At 38.8% G+C, this 24,731-nt stretch overlaps 1 protein-coding gene across 2 annotated transcripts in view; it reads right to left on the reverse strand.

The window, feature by feature from the left end:
* The window catches only part of TRPS1 (transcriptional repressor GATA binding 1), a 267,386-nt gene that overhangs the window by 193,908 nt on the left and 48,747 nt on the right, over positions 1–24,731 (reverse strand). For both annotated transcript variants that reach the window (XM_026646121.2, XM_026646113.2), the window contains exons 2-4: positions 23,751–23,909; positions 19,882–20,810; positions 4,640–5,769 (exon numbers count right to left, since the gene is read on the reverse strand). In XM_026646121.2, the coding sequence (XP_026501906.1) occupies positions 4,640–5,769; positions 19,882–20,810; positions 23,751–23,787 (2,096 nt within the window). In that variant the 5' untranslated portion in view covers positions 23,788–23,909. The remainder of the gene's footprint in view (positions 1–4,639; positions 5,770–19,881; positions 20,811–23,750; positions 23,910–24,731) is intronic.

The raw sequence follows: 24,731 nt of genomic DNA on the forward strand, positions 1-24,731 counted from the left end.
CACAGTCAACATGTGGAACTCCTTGCCAGAGGATGTTGTGAAGGCCAAGACCATAACAGGGTTAAAAAAAGAACTAGATAAATTCATGAAAGATAGGTTCATCAATGGCTATTAGCCAGGATGGGCAGGAACGGTGTCCCTAGCCTCTGTTTGCCAGAAGCTGGGAATGAGCGACAGGGGATGGATCACTTGATGATTACCTGTTCTGTTCATTCCCTCTGGGACACCTGGCACTAGCCCCTGTCAGAAGACAGGATACTGGGCTAGATGGACCTTTGGTCTGACCCAGTAGGGCCATTCTTATGTTCTTGTATTCTTCTCTCTCTCTATATATATATATAGAGAGAGAGAGAGAGAATACATGACTGTGTGGCATAAATACTTTCTATGTCTAAAGTCTTGCTCATGCATGAGGAAGTCACAAAGAACATCATCCCATTGATAAAAACTTTATATCACACCAGTATGTGCTCTATGGGGATGTCTAGTCTGCAATTAAAAACCCAAGACTGGCCTGTGCCAGCTAGCTTGCCTTACGAGGCTTGGGCTCAGGGGCTGTTTAACTGAGCTGTAGACATCTGGGCTTGGGCTGGAGCCTGGGCTCTGTGACCCTACAAAGGGGGAGGGTATCTAATTGCAGACTAGATATACCCTATATGTGCCACGTAATTCACAGATACAAATATTTTTCAAAAATTCTGGATCTTTTTTTCTTGGAATTATTCTTGTATCTCTTCACCTGTACAGCCAGGACCAACTGTATAGGACTCAGAGGGAGAAAAGAAGAATAGGATTGATTAACATCCCTAAAATTTACTCATTGAAGGTAGACATGGAAGTTGTATACCATTATATAGTAAAAAATTCCTCCCTTTCCAATTGGAATAGCCCCATGCTTCTATCCTAGTAGGTCAAAAGATAATGGGTATTTAAATAAAACTATTATCTATGGAAAAGTCATTTTAGGTCTTTTTTTTAATAGATTCTAAATATTTGTTTTAAATTTTTTCCCAGAATTAAACTACAAAAGTGTGATTTTACAGGAGAAGGGACATGAAAAATGAGAACAATACACATTTTAAAAGTGAGACGTGTTTGAAATTGGGAGATGTTGAGGGCAGGGAGTTGTGGTTCTAGTTATATGACATCTACAAAGTACATGAGGGTGTGGTGTGCTAAAGGTTTAGAGAATTCTTCCCAAGCTTTTCAAACAAAGGAGCCTAATTTTAGGTACCCACGTCCACATTTAGACCTTTAAATAAGTCTCCTGATTTTCAAAATACTGAGTAAATAGCAGTTCCCACTGACATTGGTAGGAGCTGTTGGCTGTTCAGCATTTTTTTTAAATTAGGCCACTGATTTAGGTGCCTAACTTAAGGCACTCAGTTTTGAAAATTTTGCCCTCTCTCCCTCCCTTTTTCTTAGGAATGGGCATTTTAATTAAACATGCTTCTTAAAAATTTACCAGCTGCAGCAAAACAATTTTTTTCCAGTAGAGAAGCCATGGAATAGCTAAAAATAAAATCTTTAATAGCTAACAAAAAAAAAAATCATGCCATGCCCCAGCACCAAAGTGCTGTCTATGGAGGTTATACAACCTGGCCCAAAGCGGACCTGATAATAATATCTAGTACTTAGATACCACTCTTCATCTTCAAAGCAGTTTACAAACATTAACCAGTTAATCCCCACAGCATCCCTGTGGCCCACTTAAATAAAAAATTGGGCACTGCATGCTGGGACCTGTAGTCTCTGGAGGCTACAGCCCCAAATTAAAGATGAGCAATTTGCTCCATTTTTTTATGGGCTCCCAACATATTGCCAATGCAGCCCTCTGTTGGGCAATGTTTAGATGCCCCTGTTTTAAGCTCTATTAAAGCACTATACTATAGTCTGCCTTTGTTACTTTCTCAATGTCCTGGAATCTAGTAAATGCATTGCAGGCTCTCATATTTAAGAGAGGTCTGAAACTGGATCTTCTTTTGTCATCACTATATATGGCTTCTATGCAAAAATCCTTTAAAGGTGATGGAAGTCTGGATGTTCTGTGGTTGCCATTGACTCTTTGGTCATAAATGTTTAATGCCAGTTAACATTCTTTACTTAATATTTAACCCAGTTTTTGCAAAATGTATAACAAACTGTTCTTTTAAAATCAGAGGGCCAAATTCTCAGATGATGTAAACTGGCAAAGCTCCACTGAAGTCAATTTCCAACAGCTGAGGATCCACCCCAAAAGGTTTATCAGGGAATTGGCTTCCATAAGGACATGAATCGGAAGACTGGTTCTGTCCATCTTCATATAGCAATGCTAACACTTAAAAATAAATAAAGTGACACTTTAGACCAACAACATAAAAATAATCATCTGGAAAAGTATCTTGTGGGATGGCATCAACAGATGAAAGAGTGCCTACTCCCAGTTTGAAAGGAATTAGGGCGGTCAAGCGATTAAAAAAAAATCAATCGCACGATGAATCACACTGTTAAACAATAATAGAATACCCTTTATTTAAATATTTTTGGATGTTTTCTACATTTTCAAATATATTGGTTTCAATTACAACACAGAATACAAAGTGTACAGTGTTCACTTTATATTTATTTTTGATTACAAATATTTGCACTGTAAAAACCAAAATAGTATTTTTCAGTTCACCTATTACAAGTACTGTAATGCAATCTCTTTATCATGAAAGTTGAACTTACAAATGTAGAATTATGTACAATAAAAACCTGCATTCAACAATAAAACAACGTAAAACTTTAGAGGCCACGAGTCCTTCTTCAGCCAATCGCTCAGCCTACAAGTGCACTCAGTCCTACTTCATGTTCAGCCAATTGCTCAGACAAACAAGTTTCTTTACATTTGTAGGAGATAATGCTGCCCGCTTCTTCTTTACAATGTCACCTGAAAGTGAGAACAGGCGTTCACATGACACTGTTGCAGCCGGCATTGCAAGATATTTACGTGCCAGATGCTCTAAAGCTTCATATGTCCCTTCATGCTTCAACCACCATTCCAGGGGACATGCGTCCATGCTGATGGGTTCTGCTCGATAACAATCCAAAGCAGTGCAGACCAATGCATGTTCATTTTCATCATCTGAGTCAGATGCCACCAGTGGAAGATTAATTTTCTTTTTTGGTGGTTTGAGTTCTGTACTTTCTGCATCAAGAGTGTTGCTCTTTTAAGACTTCTGAAAGAATTCTCCACACCTCATCCCTCTCAGATTTTGGAAGACATTTCAGATTCTTAAATTTTGGGTTGATTGCTGTAGCTATCTTTAGAAATTTCACATTCGTATCTTCTTTGCATTTTGTCAAATTTGCAGTGAAAGTGTTCTTAAAACGAACAACATGTGCTGGGTCATCATTTGAGACTCCTATAACATGAAATATATGGCAGAATGCAAGTAAAACAGAGCAGGAGACATACAATTCTTCCCCACAGAGTTCAGTCACTAATTTAATTCACGCATTATTTTTTAATGAGCGTCATCAGCATGGAAGCATGTCCTCTGGAACGATGGCCAAAGCATGAAGAGGCATATGAATCTTTAGCGCACCTGGCATATAAATAGCTTGTGACACCAGCTACAACAGTGCCATTCAAACGCCTGTTCTCACTTTCAGGTCACATTGTAAATAAGAAGAGGGCAGCATGATCTCCCATAAATGTGAAAAAACTTGTTTCTCTTAGCGACTGGCTTAACAAGAAGTAGGACTGGGTGGACTTGTAGGCAATAAAGTTTCACATTGTTTTGTTTGAGTGCCGTTAGGTAACAAAAAAACCCTACATTTGTAAGTTGCACTTTCATGATAAAGAGTTTGCACTACAGTACTTGTATGAGGTGAATTGAAAAATACTATTTCTTTTATCATTTTTACAGTGCAAATATTTGTAATCAAAAATAATATAAAGTGAGCACTATACATTTTGTATTCTGTGTTGTAATTAAAATCCTTATATTTGAAAATGAAGAAAAACATCCAAAAATATTGAATAAATTTCAATTGGTATTCTATTAACAGTGACATTAATCGCGATTAATGTTTTCAATCGTGATTAATTTTTTGAGTTAATCACGTGAGTTAACTCGATTAATCGACAGCCCTAAAAGGAATACTAAACAACAGCAGAATGTCCTTAATCATTGAAATGTTGGAATTGGGGATGGAAAATACTACAAAAAGGTAGTTAATAAGAGTCTTGTACTATAAAGCATGAAAGAAATAGACCTATAGTCAGTCTTGGGAAGAAAACCATTTGGATTCCCTTCATAAATGAAGATATCAGCTTTCTGGCAGAAAGTAGCTAGAAGTATTTCAGATGGAAAACAGCTCAGCAAATCTCAAATATGTAGGAACCACAGCATTCACACAGGTCTAAATTTTGCTCTTAGGTGCACTGGTTTAAATCTAGAATAACTCCATTGACTTACCTGGAGTTGGACCAAAGTAAATGTGAGTTGGATTTGGCACTATATAACCAGATATAGAGATACACCTATATGTATTCCCATTTTGATCTAATTTCAAGTTTCTCCAGTATACTAGGATCCCTGACATTTCATAGAAGTGTTCAGGGTTTGTTTGTTTTGTAATTTACTATATGTAATTTTAAAATTCACTGTACCTGTAGTGTCGGGAAATCTCTTCTTCCACCTGGGTAATAAAGTCACATTTGGTACATGAGTGTTCTTTGTTCTCTTTGAGAGTCAGCGGCCCATCCATCCCTTGAAGGGTATTTGCTTCTTGTTTGACATCAGATGCCTGGGCTTCATGTGCGTTCTCATAATGAAGCAGGAGAATATCTACATCAGGAGTGGAGAATGAGCATTGATCGCACTGGTGTTTGACTCTAGAGCTTCCTGTCACCCCAGGAGACAAGTGCAAGAGCAAGAGAGCACAGTGGGAACAATTACTTTTTCGGCAAGCAAATGGATAAGTAATATCTCCAAGGTGCTTTTCTGGGCTGCAGAGGCCTCGGGGACAGAACTGACAGTGTTTAATGGTACATTTGTGAATGTTGTGTAGCTGCTGATAATGACGGAGAAGTGGGCCCACCACTATTACTTCTGGGCCATGGCTCTTTGAGTACCTAAAGTCACAGAACTGACAGTTGTAGCTTGTCACAACGTTATCCTCTCCACCTTTGCTAGAGAAGTCTTTCTTTTTTGCCATACTAGAACCCTTTTCTGTCTTTGTTACTAGCTCCCCATCTGCATTTTTGGCTAGGTCATTCTGATTAATGACAGATCCCCTTGAAAGTTTATCATTTAGATCTGGATGAAGGCTTCCTGATTGGTTTCCCCCATGCTGTTTGCTGTAATGTTCTAATAGTTTGAGAGAGCTGGATGATTCACAGCTGAAACTGCAAAATTTACACCAGTAGTAACTGGTGGCATCTATATCATTTTGTCTAGAAGAATCTATGGGTTTGATAGGCACCGAGTATCCAACTGGTGTGTTGTCTCCTGCTTTTACGGTGATTTTGTCCTGCCACTTCCCCAAGTCTCCAGAATCACATGATCGAAGAGTAGGACTGGATTTATTAGAGTTTTTCTCTGAAGGTTTTCCAGATTCAGAGGAAGGAAGGGCGGCTTTCATTTTGTTCGGGTGAGTCTGTAAGAAGTGTTGCTCTAGTTCATTTGATGAGTTGCCCATGTAGGTGAAATTGCAGAATTTGCAGCGGAAGTACTTGGTGTTGCCTTGGCAATCTGGAGTTTTCCGTCCAATGCCGATAAAGGTTCCACCTAAAGTAACCTATGAAAAAAGAATGCGATAATTTTAGCTGTACTGAAGAATTGTTCAAACACCAAATAGGAAAAAAAGAAAGGATAAATTTTAATAAGACCTGCATCACCAATGTTTTGTAACAAATATGTCATAAAATAGTAATAAAACCCTTCACTTCTGCAGCACTTTACATCTGAAGATCTCAGCATGCTTTACAAAGTTGAATAAATATTGTGCCCATTTTTCAGTTGTGGAAATTGAGGCACACATAGGTTAAAGAGACTTGCCCAGTTTCATAGAGCTGGACCTGAATATCTTGACTCAATTCCTATCTTTCTTCTGTACTTATATGGCCACCATTATTGTTGCATTTGAGCACATCACAATCTTTAACTCACAACATCCATTTTAGGTAGGGAAGTACTATTATCTCAATTCTACAGATGGAGAATTGAGGCACAAAGAGGCTAAGTGACTCACCCAATGTCACACAGGAAGTCTGTGGTAGAGGAGGGACATGAACTCAGCTCTCTAAAGTACCAGGCTATTACCACTGTACCATCCATCCTTCACTGCTCTAAAGTACTGCCCCATCCTCCACTTTAAAATCAAGCTAATCTAGATATCCCTCAATAGGAGACTGTTGTGAGCATTTTAGCTGAGTGTGGAATACAAGATCAGGCCCCCAGTCTTGATCTGCCAATATGACAAAGAATTTGGAGTGGAAGTCAGTATTACAGCAAAAGGAGTACCACTGTTTTATGAATCTGAACACACAAAAATGAAATTTGAAAACCGAATTCAGTTGACTGCGTCTGATTACATCCACTCCTTCATATAAAGAGCATTCTTGCAACAGCATCCAGTATCCGCCGAGACTCCTTTTTAGAAATATGGGGGTTGCTGTCTGAACTGAAAGGCAATTTTCTCAAAGATTACTCAACGCAGACATTCTCCAAGGAAATCTTCCGTTCTTTTCCTATAAAGAGCTCTAACTCAGTAAAATAAGGATGAAAAAATTACAGTAGAAAAATGGCATGTAGCAAAGAAAGAAACTTACTACACCCAAAACCATGACATCACTAATTAAAAAAAAAAAAAAAAGTAGATCTACTTAACTGTTCTCATGATCTATGAGCACATGGATTGCAGGAAGGAAGGAAGCAAGGCTTCCAGGCTTATGTTATTAAAATCTCTGTTCTCATAGCAAGCAGTCCTGCCCTTCCCATGAGTGCACCACACCTGCCTTGTGACATCATAGAGAGATTTGCTGCTCCTGTACAACTGGTTTGATGGCCAAAAAAGGAAGGGGGGAGGGAAGGGGGAAAAGTCTCTCATGACAAAAATGTCACCACAGCTTTACTTCTTTTCCTGAATTATAACTATTACACAATATTCAGCAACCAATTACCCACCCACCCTTCACCCAGTTCACCCTTTGTATACCATTCCTAATAAGCAGGGATGTCAGTGGAAGCCTCCATGCGGCAGTGCCATGCCTTGGATTTTTCTGTATGAGAAGGGCTTAAACGAGGGCGTATAAAGTTTCGACACACTCCGTGCAGGGTCAGATTTTCATTCCCCCAACTGTTAAGTGAATTACTGCTTTTCTCCAGGATTCAGTTGTAATGCATTAGGCAAATGGTGTAATTATTTTTTTCTTCCCCTCCTCAACAGCTGAGCCACAGAGCAAGCACGTGATCACCGCTCATTCAGAATCACACCATACGGAAAAACTCAGACATACAAAGAGCATGAAATGTAAACATTTTAAAATGCATATAATAGAAATGCCTTTTAGCTATTTAGCTTGGAGTATAAGATGCTTATACATTGTATGCCATCAGCACTAAACACGTATAGTGAGTCAACTGGTTGCTAAATCATGGTATAAAGATGCTTTTCAGCCTCTGATTCTTGTTTTAAAGAAACATGATTCCAATGAGCTGGTTAAAACTTTTTTCTGATAAGCTGAAATGAAATCTGTGTGTGTCTGGCAAAGATCTTTAAATAGATAACCATGATATTGAAAGGCACCATGGTATAACCAGGATTTAACATTGCTATGGGGCTTGAGAGTCCCAATTTCAGGCTAAGAATCTGGCTCTGAGGAGTTCTTTGGGGAGGGGCTAGTTTTGGGGGACTGACTCTACTGCAGAGGATCTTTGGTTCCTATTGCTAAAAACAGGATAGCAAAAATTGTAGGCAAAACATGCTGGGCCTGACCCACTGAAGTCAGTAGGAACTGCAGCTACTCCACAGGATTTGGTTCATTATGTCTTTATCCATCACGTTATTTCAAATGTTCAGTTTCACTGATGTTCAGTGAAACATCTCTGCCTTTAATTTAAAGGGGCACTGAAGGAATTAAGGAAAACAGAAAATAACAGCCACTCCATGTGTGATTAACTCAGTTGCAAGATCTGTTTTTGCTCATTCAGTCAGTGTTTGTTTGTTTATTTTGCTCTTGCACTGAATAACCAGCCAAAATACTTTACCTTAAGTGGCTCTTATGAGTAAATACATCCATTATTCTTAGGAGTCCATCTAGAGAGCCTACAGACAACAAGTCCATCTTTGCAGGCGCTCTTTGGACATCAGTTAGGAAGCAGGAGTGACAATAAGTCCAGCTGCTGCTTGTTGCTAATTACTTTTATTTCTGAACATTGGAAAAACATATTAAGCATATCAACAGAGTAGCTGTAAATGAATATATTTTTGTAACTTTTCCTAATCCTGATTAATGCCCTACATAGCAAGTTTGGTGTCCCACGTTAATCTCCTTCTCTGCAACATGAGGATAAAAGAGAATTAAGAATTTACAGTATATCTTGTGCTTACCAATTGCAATAGAGGGGAAAAAAATCTTTAAAACACTGGAATGTAACTGATTACCAATTGTTGGACCGGCGTTACACTGAGTACCCTGCCACAATTTAAAATAATGGATCCCATTAGCAGAAGGTGTACGTGAAAGGTAAGATAAGGTCATCTTAATGTTATTACACTCAAAAGTCATTTTTCAAGCACAGAAAACCTATTTAAAGCCTCCGCTAGGGTCATCAGGTAAAGGAACAAGGAAACTAGCTTCCATATAGCAAGGCTAGCAGAAGCACTTGAAGGAAAGTGGTAATGGTATAAACTAAAACTGCCTCAGCTTTCAGCCAGCCAAATTTGGATGAAGCCTACCCATTTGCCAAAGTGTTTGGATTCGTGCATTCTTCTCAAGTCTTGGCTTGACTTTCAGATTTCTCAGTTACATATCATATCTCTATGTAAGGACAGCAAATTCTCTCTCTCTGTGTGTGTGTATATATATATATATATATTTTTCCTCTTGCTCTCTTTCCTTTTCCAGAGAGAATAGAATAAAGGGGAGAGAGAGAGAAGGAAGCAGGGGGGGCGAAAGAAGTCATACCCCATCCACATTTCTCTGAAATTTCCAAGGCGATGGCTAGCTTCAGGTACTTACTCCAACAGTTCATTCCCATTCCCCTCACACCCTCTGTGTTTTACTTTCTAACCCATACGTTCCCTGCCAGCACACAAATCACAAGGAAGAGGACAAAGCAACACTAAAACACTGCAGTTCTAATCGAGCTGTGGAGTCCAACTTTACTCTTCCCACAAGCAGGAGTGCAGAGTGAGCAGGGCCGGGGTTAAAAAAACATCCTCAGACCTATGGCTCCCAGGCAGATACACAGAGGTATGACTCACGTTCAGCATTCTCCTGTAGCAGGCCCTCCCTTAGGATGGAAAAAATAGTTTAGTGACTAGAGCACTAAATTGAGAGTCCCAAGGAGTCCAGGTCCCATTCCCACCTCAGCCACAGATTTAAACGAAAGTTACAAGCCTAAATACCTTTGAGGATCTGAGCCTGTTATGAATTAAACTGAAATAAATCCCACTAGTAAGGATCACTAGTCTAAAGCATCTAAAAGTCCAAACTCTTTTTAGTTAATAGTTTAATTCATTCATGAATGTCAATAATTATCAGTAGAGTTCAGACTTAAGTTACTGGCCATGCTAACAGGCTATGACCAAAATGATCATAGGGATTTAGTTCATCTCTTCAGTAGAACTAAATGTATGCTTCTTTTCCATTATTCTTAAAAAGAGCCAGAAAATATAAAAGAAGCTGATAAGAGGAAGCTTGATTTTGTTAAATGTCAGTATTTCTTAAATACAGTGTTGTTGTAGCAGTGTTGGTTCCAGGCTATTAGAGAGACAACTTAACTCATGTTAGATCTTGAAGGATTGAGGCTACCCAAAAGGAAGAGTGGAGAATGCACTTAAAACTGTTCTAGATAGTAACCATGTGTAAGAAACACTGGAGAAACAAGGTGTGTGAGATAATATCTTTTATTGGACCAACTGCTGTTGGTAAACAAAACAAGCTTCAGAGCTCTGTGTAAGCATGAAAGTTTGTCTGTCTATCTCACCAACAGAAGTTGGCCCAATAAAAGATATTACTTCACCCATCTTGTTTCTCCAGTGTTCCTTACAGATGATTACTACTTAGTACAGTTTCAAGTGCATTCTTCACTCTTTTGGGTATTCTCAATCCTTCAAGATCTAACTTCCGTAGCAGCTACAAGCCTCTGTGTACATTTAGTATACAAAACATATTAAAGGCCTTCCGGGCTTTTCCAATATAAAATTTATTCCTAGGTAGTTTTTAAGTAAATAAGGTGTTTATATAGCCTCAACCATTTTGTCATTAGATGTGCAAAACATCTGTATCTTTATTTTGCTCTTATAAATCTTTATTAAGATAATTAATTAGAGCATTCACTGGGTATTCTATAGAACATCACCTGTAGCTGGGGAAAGGTTTTTGCCTTGTTTTTACTGTACATGCTTTTATACAGTAACTCCTCATTTAACGTTGTAGTTATGTTCCTCAAAAATGTGACTTTAAGCGAAACGATGTTAAGCAAATCCAATTTCCCCATAAGAATTAATGTAAATGGGGGGGTTAGGTTCCAGGGAAATTTTTTTCACCAGAAAAAGACTATATTATATATCTATAATACACACATGTTTTAAACAGACAATTTAATACTGCCACACAGCGATGATGATTGTGAAGCTTGGTTGAGATGGTGAAGTCAGAGGGTGAGATATTTCCCAGGGAATGCCTTACTACTAAATGATGAACTAGCAATTGGCTGAGCCCTCAAGGGTTAACACATTGTTGTTAATGTAGCCTCACACTTTACAAGGCAGCACGAATGGAGGGAGGGGAAACAGCATGGCAGACAGAGACACACACCGTGTGTGAGAGAGAGAGATGTGCATTGCCCCTTTAAGTACGCTGACCCCACTCTAAGTACACTTCCTTTTTAAATAGATCAGCAAGGTGAGACAGCAGCTCCTGCCAGCAAGCTCCCTCCGTCCTGAGCGCTGTCGTGAGCCTCTTTGGAAATGGGTTAAGCGGAGTGCAGGAGCAGAGGGGAGGGGGACACCCTGACATTAGCCCTCCCTCTTACCCCCCCACCCCGCACAGCAAGCAGGAGGCTCCCGGGAGCAGCTCCAAGGCAAAGGGCAGGAGCAGCACACGGCAGTGGGGGGAGGGACAGATGAACTGCCTGGGCACTGATAACCTGCTGGGCAGCTGCCGCACAGGGAACTTAGGGGAATAGGGAGCTGATAGGGGGGCTGCCAGTCCACCCTGGTTCCAAGCCCCCACCAGCTAGCTCCAATGGGCTGCTCTTCCTGCAAGCAGTGGACAAAGCAGGTGACTGCCAAACTACGTTATAAGGGAGCATTGCGCAACTTTAAACGAGCATGTTCCCTAATTGATCAGAAACGTAACAACGAAACGTTAACTGGGACGACTTTAAGTGAGGAGTTACTGTACCACAACTGGATCACCCTTCTTTCGTGTTCTGGTATTTTAGAATTTTTAACTCCCCCTTAGTCTAATAATTACAGCAAGGGAGTGGGCATCAGAACTCCGGGGTTCTATTCTTGGCTTTGCAACCTTAGCTAAGTCACTTAATCACTTTGTGGCTCAGATTCCCCATCTGAAAGATGGGCAGTGTTTGGAGATTTCATGTTTTTAATATGTTTAGGTCAAGCTGAAAAGCACTTTACAAAGGCAATTTATTTATCACACATTTCTGGTAGATATTTGAATTTATGTTGCCTTTATTTAAGTCTCTAACTCTTGATGATGTCATGACCTTTTTAGAGTTTTAGAGGATTGGTTGGGGTTTTTTTGTTTGTTTGTTTTTCATTTTTTAATTGTTATAGGATGCCTGCACCCTTTGTTTCTTTTTTATGGACGAGTATAAAGATTTTTTCAGTGCTTTTAAATCTAAGAGGGTGTTTTTATTTGATTTTCCTGACCCAGAATACCCTCCCTCACAACTTTACTTGCTTCTCTCTTTTCCAAATCCAATCCTGAATTCATTATTATGGCAAATGGCTTAGATTATTTTTCTAATTTAACAGAACAGCAGTCTACCAAGGAATCCATAGTATCTGCCAGTTACTCTCTTTATCTATTTTAGAAAGTGAATTTCACCTGTAGGAACTAATGTCCTACATGCACATAACAGGCTCAAACTCAACACTCAAGGGTTGATAGTATAAGTTCAGCCTCTGCATCCATGAAATCCTTGGCTTCTGGTGTGACTGTTGATTAGGGTGCACATGGTCATGGTGATTTCTCAAAAACTGACTTTTGTCTGCTTACAACTGGACCATGCAATGAAGTTGGAGCATCAGATATTAATCAGTCTTCATTTCTGATTACCTGGGTCACATTTCAGTCTCTAAACAGGAGGTGAAAGGATGTAGATCCCTTACCAATCCCCTGTACTATCCAGTTTTCCATTTGCCAATTACTTTTAATCTTCTAATCCTAAAATATTTTCTAATGCTCCTGTTTATCCAGTTGCTTTTGCACAATATAGCATCCAGAACATTTTAACAAACCCACACTTATGAAGTTCTTCATGTCATGCAGGCCAGGACAGATTCTTGGCTTTAATGCTTGTTTCTATAAAACCACACTACCAGTTCCTTAAACTCTGATAGGAAGAACTACCTCTCACAACATGGGAGAATCTTTAGGGTATATCTACCCTTTGAATTATGCACTAAACAGCTATTAATGCATGTGCAGGAAGAATCGAGCTGTGTTAGCAATGCAAAGAGCCAATGTAGTCCCCAAGCTTTCTGTGTTATTTGCATATCTTAAGCAAGTACCTATGGGGGTCACAGTCACTTGAAATAAGCATGCTCTTCTCAGGATTCATTCCATTCCTATTAAAGTCAATGGGAGATTTGGCACGGACTTTAAAAGGTAGTAAGATCAAGCCTTTTGTTTAAAAAAAAAAAAAGGGCGACAGAACCACAATAATTTTTAAATTTAAGGCCATCAGGCCAGATTCTGTTAAAACAATGGAAGCCAGTGGCACTCAGAAACTCTTAGAATCAGGAACTTGGTTTGTATTTAAAGTACTGTACACCAATACTTAACACCAGAGAAAATATAACACACAATGCCATTCTTCATACCCTTAAAATATATTCTAAATTATGGGACAGATCTTTGGTAAGTTAACATAGCCCCATTAACTTCAATGTAGCTACTCTGATTTACACCAATGAAGGATCTGGCCCCATAATTTTAGAAAACTTTATTTTCTGTGCTTTTCTTCTTCTTTTTGGTTTATTTTTTGTTTTTGTCCTTTCATCTTATATTTAAGTGTCTCCTTTATTTTTATAACTTTTACCAGCTCTCTTCATCAACAGACATAATACACCACTGGCGATCACTAGCATAAAGACTAAAATACAAGCAATACATCAAAAAAGGAGAGACGTTAACAGAGCCCGTCCCAGAACACTGAAAATGATACTCCAATCTATAGCACTTTTCTATGACTGTAACAATAACCTTTGTTTGAAGTAAAAATGCTGATCTAAATATCTGTTCTATAGCTGGTGTAATTTGTCCTCAAATGCTTTGACTGACAAAGACTGAGGGGATCATAAAGATATGAGTTTAGACTGCATCTTACTTTGGGGCACAATGTCTCAAGGTCTGGCAGTTCTGGAACGTATAGCTATTTTAGATCAAAATAATCATTTTTAGAATTTACTATCTTAAGTACTATCTATTTAGAAAGCTCCCAGTAGATAGCCTAGTAAATGCAGACATTCCATTTGAGCTAATACTGGGTATGTGTTTTGAAGATGCAAACATTCTGAACCAGACTGGCAAGACCTTAACTCGTATGAGTGAGCACTCACAAGAGCAGTCCAATTGACTTCGACAGGTCTATCTGTGTAGATAACTGTGTATCAACAGGAGAATTTTTTTTTTAATATTACACTATGTCAATGTTACCAAGTGCTTATTTATATGCACAAATACAATATTTTGTATTACATCTCAAGAAAATAACTAATACGTCACTTGTTCTGTTCATGGTGATGAACTGTGGCTAACCTACGTGGGGTCATCCTTTGAAAACCTAATGTCATGACTGTTGGAAACTAAATACAGAGGGAATCAGTATTCCCAGATAATATGCACAGTAAGTAGACATACCAGACTGCTGCTCCACTTCAGCCTACTGTTCATTTGGACTCATTCTAGATTTATTCTGACTCTCATGGAATAAATCAAATTACTGAAATGCAATGGGAGATATGGGGTGCCAGCCAGACCTGGACAAAAAGAATTCTAACAGAGGACACTAGGGAAGGAAGAGAAAGGCCCACTGGCTTCTACGGCAACTATGGAGAACAGTAGATTCATCAGAGTCAACCTCTGTTGTGTTCTGGACATACACTTGAGGTGTTCAGTGCACCCAGATCCAATTAGAGCACATTTCAGAGTCATGCCATTCAGCTGTCAGAGAAAGACTCCAACCATGCAACAAGTTCCTTGCGGTGAGATCCCTGGCACCTGTGCAAAGTGCCATTTGAATCAACAGATTTCCACACGGTTGCTGGGACCATCTGCACAGAACTCATTGCAGTATCAGGCCAAAAGTGACTATTTTCAGTTCTAACCTATGTGCAATATTTTTAGGCAAACCTAATCTTTCAAACGGGAGAAACGAAAGTATCAGTTTGGTCATTCATGTGAAACTGAATCAGTTCAACTGATACCATAGGGCTACCAAGATGCACGTTAGCGAAACAGGAGATCACAAAGTGAAAAGAAACGAAGAAGCTAATGAGTGCACAAAGAACTCTTATCCAGCTGGAAGCTAAGATTTCACAGTCAATAATCAAATATTAGAGTTGTGGGGGGATATCCAAAGGCGATAACGTATATGAGTCTGTACAGAATTTGCTCCTGGAAACAGCATACCAGGACACACTCATGCTTAGCAATTCTTAACCAGACCAATGAACAAAGTACCACTTCCATATTTTAGGGTCTGGTTTTGGAATAACTGAGCTAAATGCCAATAAACCCAACAAAATCAAATGTAGATCAGTTTCTGTAAACACAAGAGAATGTTAAAATCCAGTTAAATGAAAGTTTTCATTAACTGATATCAACAAGCAACATAAAATTAGTGATTTTACAGGTAGCTCACCTAATGAGCAAGATGAATTTGAAAAGGGGTCAGTTAAGCAATGTATTCTGCTCATCATTCACATCCACAAAAATGCAGATGCTTTAATCATTATTATTTACTCTTTAAATGCTAATAACAAATATCAGAATCAGAAGGCAGATTCCTCTTGAAAGTGAACTATGCTACTAACACAAGTGTGATCACTGTAGTTATTTATGCCTCCAGTACAGATTCTGAACACATTTGTAAAGATTCCTTTGTGAAAACTGCCAAAGCTACTAGTGGAAGCCATAATGATCAGTAGGGATGTCAGTTACATTTATATCCCCACAAACTGATCAAGTCCTCTTGCTCTTAACTCCACAGATCCCCACCTAATCAGTCTATTAATGACATTTAAAAGTGGAGAATAGAATAGAAGAGATTATTAATAATAGAACTACTGGTTCCTACTGGATTGAATCCTAGTTACGACAGCACTGACTTAATCCCTAATCACACCACATACCTTTAATGTGAGAAACAGGTCTGCTCCCAGCCTCTGATTAGTCTGTAGGATGGTCACACAACAGAATGCTTCTTCTGGGTGCATCAGATAACAATTAGGGAACACTTTCAACAGCTTCTTATTAACCAATGAAACTTGCCTCCTCAGTCAGAGCTGTGTTTAGTGGTAATATCCACTAAAAAAACTAAACAGACTAAAGCTGGATAAATTCCCCACATGCTTGCAGAGCTATAGAACAAGTACAAAATGGCTATCAAGACTAGTGAAGATTAGCAAAATTAGATGAGAAATTGATGAAATGGAAATCAGCAAAACTGAGCACTCCATTTATCTCATGGCAAGATATCACTCTGATAACAGCATAAAGCTGATAAGGCACTTGTCTGGCAAAACAGCAATGTGCTAACAAATGTTTTCTAAAATCCATACTGGATTAACCTCCCAGAAACTGCTCAATAGAATGTACCCAATCCTATAAAACCAGATGTATCTCAATGAACTAAAGAAAACGGGGGTAAGGGGATAGACAAAGCATGTAAAAATTGCCTCTCCAAAGTACATCTCATCTATAAAGAAAACAAAGACATCTTCCCCTTCATTAAATATTCTAGATAAATCAAAGCCTACACAACAGTAAAACCACAAGGTTCTATGCTCTGAATTATGTAAACCTCTACCTCGATATAACGCTACCCGATATAACACGAATTCGGATATAACGCGGTAAAGCAATGCTCCGGGGGGGGCAGGGTTGCGCACTCCGGTGGATCAAAGCAAGTTCAATATAGCGCAGTTTCACCTATTACGCAGTAAGATTTTTTGGCTCCCGAGGACAGCGTTATATTGAGGTAGAGGTGTACATCCTTACTTCTCAAAATCACTGTTTTACAAGAAATAATAAAGGAGTTTGTGTACCTGGACTTGAAGCCATATGTGCACCTGTATTTTGGGGATGAAAGTAGAATAATAAAAACATATTTCTAAAAGGTTGCACAGAGGCAGGTGTCGCTCATGTGGTATGTTTCAAAACAGATTTGATTTTTTTTCCCCCCCCCACAAGCCCTTGCAAAGCTAGTCCTTATCAGTCTAAAAACTGATACTGGATTTTTCTCTATTCTCTTTCCTTTTTCTATGGTGTATGTGTGAGGGGAGAGGGGGATGTTTGTTTTTTGTTTGTTTTTGTTTATTAATTTTTCTCAATAGGCCTTATATACACAGGGTCCAAGAGTCAGTAGCAACCTCCACCGGTGAAACTTTCATATAGCACAAAGCCTGACTAATCACCATGAACCAGATCAAATATGTGAGGCTGTGCTAATACCCACCCTCTAGCTTCTGTCCTCATCTTCCTTGCCTAAAACATCATAAATCCCTAACTGCCTCCATCCTAACAACAACAAAACAGTTTGTTAAATGCAGTTGCATCAATAAATCAGCCCTTAATCCCATTTCACTAGCATTTCAAATTAATTTTGATTACAGAGGGGTTTGTTGTTTTTTCTTCAGACCATATCAGAATTTTAAGAAGATTGTTTTGATGAACTACTACTATTCATATGCAGTTCCTCTTTCTTAGAATGTAGGAGTCTTTGACTGACAACCAATTTCCAATAAAACGGCATTCAAGCTCTAATTAATACAATTCCATTCTCTTGTATTAGACTTCAACATTTTCCCAAGTCCTTGTGAAACAGACATGGTAGCAACACCAACGTGTGGGTGCAAAGGGGAATTTCAGATGTCCTTTTAGTGTGTTTATGAATGTAGCAAAGCTGTTCAGAATTGTGAGGCATGAAAATATTAATCAGTTACATATCTTCTGACATGTTCTGCATCAACATCTGGTGCATGTGCAAGGGAGGAAGTATAGTATTTGGCACAGAGGCTTATTTAATCTTCTCTTTCCAAATTGGGCAGAGAAAATTAGCACTCTTTAAAAAGTTAAGTTTCCAGATCCAATTGTTCCTTTAAAATCGGCAGCATTGTATAGGCTGTCTGTTCTATTTTAGAACATGTTTCTGGTCTCAGAAAAGACTGATCTTAACTGATTATCTATGTGCTGTTTCCTATCGCTTTTTGTCTTTCCTGCAATATCTTACTACCAGGGCTTAGTAGACAAGTATAGTCTAGGTTCAGCTGTTTTACTTCTAGTTCTATCAGTTCAAACTGAGATAGCTCACACATCTGTTTTATTTCTGAAAATACTGCATAGGAAAAGTGTCCAGCTCACTCTCATCAAGCATAAACTTTTCTATAAATAACCAAGGACCTAACGAAATAATTGTTTGGGGAAAATGAAAGTGTGTTTAGAAACTCAAATTCCTCCGTGCTGTATGCCTTAGCTGTCCCTGTGTGAACGTATTTCTGACAGCATGGATTAGTTGCTCTAAGATGCTGTCCCCAGAGTCAGCAAACTGAAACTATAGCAGAAAATCCAGGTATTAACATCATATTACATGCTAATTATAAACCATCATTTCACATTGACATTATTCACATCTATTCTCTTTTATCTAAATCACGTATTTGCTTTCTAATCACAGTTTGACAGGAGAGAGCGTCTGACACAAGACAGTGAAGTGATCTTTTAATAAGACAGCAGTTCAAAGACTGTAGCTTTTATGCATAATAACTATCTTGATTTGATTTGCTGCTCCATAAAAAGATTTTCTAGAATTTCACAAAGTGAGAGGAAAAAAAGTTAAGTAGCTTAAAAAGCTACAAGTGCTTGAGTAGTGGTCCTGTTTCTACGTATTCCTTAAGGTGAGATGTTTGCCATTTTGACCTCCTATCTGAATTGTCTCCTTGTAACGACAGTAGTCTCTGCAGGTATTACTAAATATTTCTACTACCTGCACTTCTGTCTCTTTCTCTCTCTCTTTTTTAATGTTTCTTGGAATTTTGTCTGGTAATTAGTACCAGGTTACTGCATCATGTCTGATGTAAACATGCTCCTGAAATTGGGTTGACATTTGAACTCATTTTACTTGTGATCTCTGTTCCTAACTGATTCAAATGATTTTTATTCCAAAGTGAATTTGTAGGTCGAAGAGTATACAGGCCTTCTAGTGCTCATCACAGATCATTCGTAAAGGGGGTTAAAATATTTTTTTTTAAAAATCAGTAAAATGTAGATTATTTTAAGATTATCGGGGTTTTACACTAAGGAAATGTTAACATTAATATCTCTGTCTAGGTTCAAATAACTAACATAGTGGACAACATGAGACAATCTTTTAAATCCATTCTTTATGGTAAGAATGTACAATTTTTTATCCTTCATATTGGACAATGCAGTAGCATCAATACTAAAAATTAGATCAAAAAAATTATTAGGTGAGACAATAGCTCAACCTTTATATTCATCTTAATTTGAACTGCAGTGTGAATATTATTATTGACTGTTATTTTTACAGCCCGATCTTGGTTTCCCATTGTGCAGAAATATAACCCTGTTGTTCTAGCACTAGATCACTTTAGAGTCCCACTTTCTGTTCTCTAAATACTGCAAGATCAATAAGCAAAGATTTGACTCCCAGCAGCCAACAGCCACAGACCTGTAGTTCCTTTTAATTTGCAGCTACATTCTAGTGTCCATCTGGTCCATTTTAAACAGTTATTTTCTGTTTTCTTTTCTCTCTCTGCTATAGAGAAGCTTTCAGACACGATTACTCTAAGCTGCCTGTTTGCCAACTAAAATCTTTTACTATTCATTATCACAGACTAAATTACATACAAGAAAGCCTATGACTGAAAAGCCAATTACTACTCAACCAGATTTACAGTGAACCTCCAAAAATACTGACTTAATATATCCTGTCCCCACATTGGCGTAACAATTTTGATAATTTATAGCAACCAATGGATAAATAAAACACTGAATACAATAAGCCTGAATGGATCTAGGCATTCCTGTGGTTTAAGCAGGCTACATGAGATACTTAAATTATGTTGGATTATGCTGAGGAAGTAGGAGTTGCTTTATAATCACCTAGGGTGCCTATCCCATTCCCAATTTATTTCTTTGCAAGAAGCATGTGTCTGAGGAGGCGGTGTAGGGATATGGAAGATACAAACCTGCACATCATAAGTCCCGTTTAGTAAGACAGGTCTTTGGGAATTGATGTCCTGCAGCACTCCTGAAAGCACAGTGCGGTTGACTTTCTGGAAGTCTTTGGAGTGGCTGAACTGCACCATGTTGTGGAGAGCCAAAATTTTAGTGTCAAGCTCCGCATCCTGCCTGGTACGGTTGTGCAGTCCTAGGTGGTACTTGCGGAAGTGTTTGATGAGATCTGTGGGGTCGTTCCCATAGTAACCATAACCACAGATGTTGCATTTGAAGTCCTGAAGCTCTGGAGACAGAGGCGCCGTATCTGGGTTATCATTTGCTGACAAATCTGCTTTTGATTTGTTCGGCCTTAAACCCCCATCTGAAGGCACTTGTGGGTTTTTTGAGGCCATGGGGACCGGACTTGAGCCTTGGCCATCAGTTTGACCGCTTTGCACTTGCACTGTTTCATCTGTAGCTTTTGGTGATGTCTGATGCTCTTTGTCTGTCTCCACTGGATCTCCTGATGGAGTGAAGACCACATCTTGGGTGTCATCTGCATCTGATCTTAGAGGAGACTTCAAGGGCTCACAGATTCCCCTAACAGCTGGAGATGAGAAAGCCAGCATATTTCTGTCTGTCACCTCATCATGAGGAAAGGACGGAACATTTCCTCCCTTATTGTGGCTTTCATAATTGAAGCCAGCCTTTTCACTCAGCACTGAGCTTTTTAAGTCTTTTTTAATGCTGGAAGATGGCTCTTGGATATGCAGGCAAAGATCCTCCTTGTTGTTTAGCTCTGCAGCATCACTCTGGTCAGTATTTTCTTGCATCTGATCTGCAGAAAATTCTTTTTTCCTTCCAGACTCTTCGTTTTCAGTACCTGTAGACTCAAGGATCTGTACCTCACCTTCACTAGCGATGTTTCTTAGAGGGGGATTCTTTTTCCGGACCATATCTGCCAAAATAGAGAGACAAAAAATTATGGAATTATTTGAAATATAGAGTAGATTGTAACCCTGGCATTTTTTCAGCATTCTAAAATATATAGATACATAAAACCTGAAGAAACAGTTTTTGTCAGACAGATTTTAGCTAGTCTATGTAGCAAAATGGAAACATACAAAAAAAAACTGGCCACATTGCGAATGCACTCAATTACAAAAATTCCTTTAAAATCTGTGAAAATCTAACTTCCATCAGAGTAAGTGAATTAAAGGTGTCATTACCTTTTCTGAAAATAGTGGTCAGTTAAAGCCAGTAGGAATTTTAAAGAATGCGTTCTTGAAAATCATTTTAGTATACTAAGGGGGGAGGGGAGGAGCCTTTGTGATCTAATGTGAATACATTGCACAACTAGACAAAGTGAAGTTTAGCAGAAATATGTCTACCACACATAGCTAGGAGTACTTGAACAGGCTATTATAAAGGTATCCGATTTAGGTGAGCAAGTTACTTTTAGGTTTTAGGAAAGTTATCTTTCCTAAACAGATATCTGCTGCTTCTTAGCAAAAGCTTCCCCTTTGTACCCATGTAAACTGCAACCTAGATTAAAGTGAAATACTAGACTCCAGTCCTGAAAACTATTACTCATGCAAGTAGTCCTATGTGCCACATAGGGAGAGCCAGACTTCAGTAGGACTACAAATGTGAGTAAAGTTTTACAAAACTGAATCCATAAATTTTACTTCACTGTTTTGCTTGATTACAGGTCTATCCAGGAAACACCTGGAGGTGAAGTAGGTCTAACCATCTGAATGTTTTTCTGTATATCTGTTGAACCTTAACTTCAGGCATTACCAGTACTGCCAAGTAGGAAGACATACCTCCCAGGTCTATATATGGAAATTGGGACCAGAGAGAATGTAAGAGGTCAACATTGATGACTTATTGCTAACTGAAAAGGGAATGGTCTGAAAGAATGGTGACTGATATATATAGGTAGGATGCCCAACTGCAGATGCACTACATAGGCAATTGTGATTACCATTGAGGATTTTTTTTTAAGCTGATACTTTCTTGACTGTGCATTTTTGGTCTCTGGATTAGGATGCTCATCATCAGCTGCTTTGATCAATCTGTGTTCACACACTGACTATGTGTAGAAGACAGAAGTTCTACAGTATTTTCTATGGTCTTCTTTTTGCCAGTTCTGCACACAATGGTGGTTGTTTTTCCCCTGCTAAATGGTGTGTGGTCTAGTGGCAGCAGACTGCACTAACATACATGAGATCCAAGCCTGAGACTCAAACTGGATCATCGGTTCCCAGGCCAACAGTTACTGTGAGTGCTACATTACATCTTTCTGTGAGCAGAGGGGCCCCTGGCAATTTTGAGAGCAGTGCTGATGTTTTTCAAATGGTGCCATATCCAGACCTCCTAGAGTGTAGGATGATCTTCTCAAAACAATACCTAGTGAAGGGGGGCTGGGGCCAGAGGGTAAAATAAAAGAATCAGCATCTGTACTTCCTTCTATTTATATCTGCTCCACATGAAAGGGCAGTGTGTCCTACATTGAGAAAAAAAGACAACTTCTCATGGAAAGTGTCCCTCTTGTGCCTAGGATTCTGGTGTCTTTGCAGTTGAGCTGATCCACAGGCAGCATTGTCTGCAAGGAGACTGCATTGACTTGCAGTGCTAACTCATTACACACATACAGACATTCCGTGTGGTCTTAATTGGTTTCTTAACACTCTAGTGCAATTCCTTATTTTAGTAAGCAAACATGCCTGTGAACCAAATGCCTTCTCCTCTTTCAACTAGATCACAACTGCCAATGCATACATGTGCTGAAAAAATAAATAAATAACACCTGAACAATTAAGTCAGTCACTAGTCAGGACTGTAACAACAGAAAGACTTCTTGATACAGCGAGGGCAGGTTAAGCAAGACAGCCCCAACCCCACAAAATATGTAAGCATGTGCCCAACTTGAAGCATCTGGGTAGTCCCATTGACTAATGGTATTACTGTTGTTCTATGGGACTTCTCACATGTTGATGGTTACACATATGCTTATATGATTTGCAAGATCAGGGTCTCTGCTAGGTGTCTTTCTAAATCCATGTTTGCTTGGCACCTGCTTACACAATCTAAACGATCTGTAAAATAATCACACTTCCACTGAAACCCATGGGCAAATTAAAAAGGAACATCAATTGTGTTAGGTAAGAAGGAGCCAGAGGTTTAATAAGAGAACATCATGGTGTTTTTTTAGGTCAAAATTAAACAGGGCTGAATTTCTGTTTTTTCATGTTTTTGCAACTGGTTCTATGGGTAGATAAGGAGAGTTTGGGGCCTTGTTATCTTGAAGGGAGACAAAATGAAAGACATTCTAAAAGAATCCCCACCCATGCAAGAGCGCCAAGAAAACTGGGGCTGCATGCAGCCTTACTAGATAGGACTCCAGATATAGATGTCCTGTGTTCAATCTCAACTTCCATGTCTGTGGGGCCATGTGCATATGTAGGCAACACCGAATACTTCTGCTTAAGGGAATTTTCCATGCTGTATTTTATAGTCATAAAAAATATGAAAATGTTCATATAAATAGAAATTGTTCTCAAGCTGCATGTAAGATTTTTTTTCTTTTTAATATTCTGTGATTTACATGGTTGGTATTTATTCTAGAGAACCCTTAGAAAAGAAATGATACTTTTCCTGTTGCTGGAATTCCATCACTATCATTTTTCAGAAAGACATATTATGTAAATAAAAGCACATTTGCAGTACTTCTAAATCAAGGAAACCATCCACTAGCAAGTCTTAAGTTAGATACAGGAAGAATATAGCCACTCAAATTATTATCTCTAAGACAAATAACAGATTGCACAATGTTTTATTGTGTGCCAAGAACTTTTTCAGTTAACATTTTCACTTGAAAAAATGGATCACATACTTGTAAAATCATACCCAGCATTGACTTCATAAGGCATGTGGCTTTAGAGTGCTTTTTACAATTATTAATTCTATTAGTCAACTAGCAGGAGGGCTAATGCAATTGTCTTAGAAGATGCACGGAAGACACAGAAGACATTTTGAGAGCTGATCTGTACATCTGCAAAACAAAACAAAACAAAGGTTTTCCTTCCTAAATTATGCATTCACAATGTTGTTTTTACTTAAAAACATTATTATGCCTATTTTATATTCACATGCAACCATCACTGGGCACTATACCAAGAATGGCAGCAAGCTATTCTGTACTTCAGTCAAGCCTAAGAAGTGCTACATCTCTTTCTCTCTCTTTCTTGCGCGCGCGCACACACACACACACAGGCACAGAGATTGTGCTATCACATTAAATTGCCTCAGATGTCAGTTTTACCCAAGAATGTAAAACAGATGCTGAAATCTAGCTGGAGATGTTGTGTAGCAAAAAAAAAACACTTTAATTTTTTTTAATAAATTAATATATATTCCACATTGCTGGGAACTGTATGGCTTAAAGGGACTGGTAATTAGATACCAGCTCAGTGGTTCAAATCCAGCCCATGTTGGCAGTGACTGAAAGTCATCATCTATTGGCTGCGTAGTGTCCCACAATAAAATGAATCTAGTAGTATTAATTTAGTTGCTAGTGGGCAAGTCTCCATATGACAAAAACATAGTCACCATGACAGAAAAGTTTATTCGCAGTCTCAGCAAAGAGACTAAGTGCTAAATGCGCATAGAGATTGAACTACCTGCTCATCACTGGAGGTGGTAATCTTTCCACAACAAAGGGAAGATTTAAAGCCTGATCTGAAGCACTGTGAAATCAAGGAAACTGCCTTCAACAGGCTTTGGATCAGGCCTTTGAGAAAGGTAGGGTTACCATCCGTCCGGGTTTCCCCGGACATGTCCGGCTTTTTTAGCTTTAAATGGCCGTCTGGGGGGG

This window comes from Terrapene carolina, unplaced genomic scaffold, assembly GCF_002925995.2.
Source record: "Terrapene carolina triunguis isolate 2854851 unplaced genomic scaffold, T_m_triunguis-2.0 Scaffold58, whole genome shotgun sequence".
In the NCBI taxonomy this organism is placed as follows: Eukaryota; Metazoa; Chordata; order Testudines; family Emydidae; genus Terrapene; species Terrapene triunguis.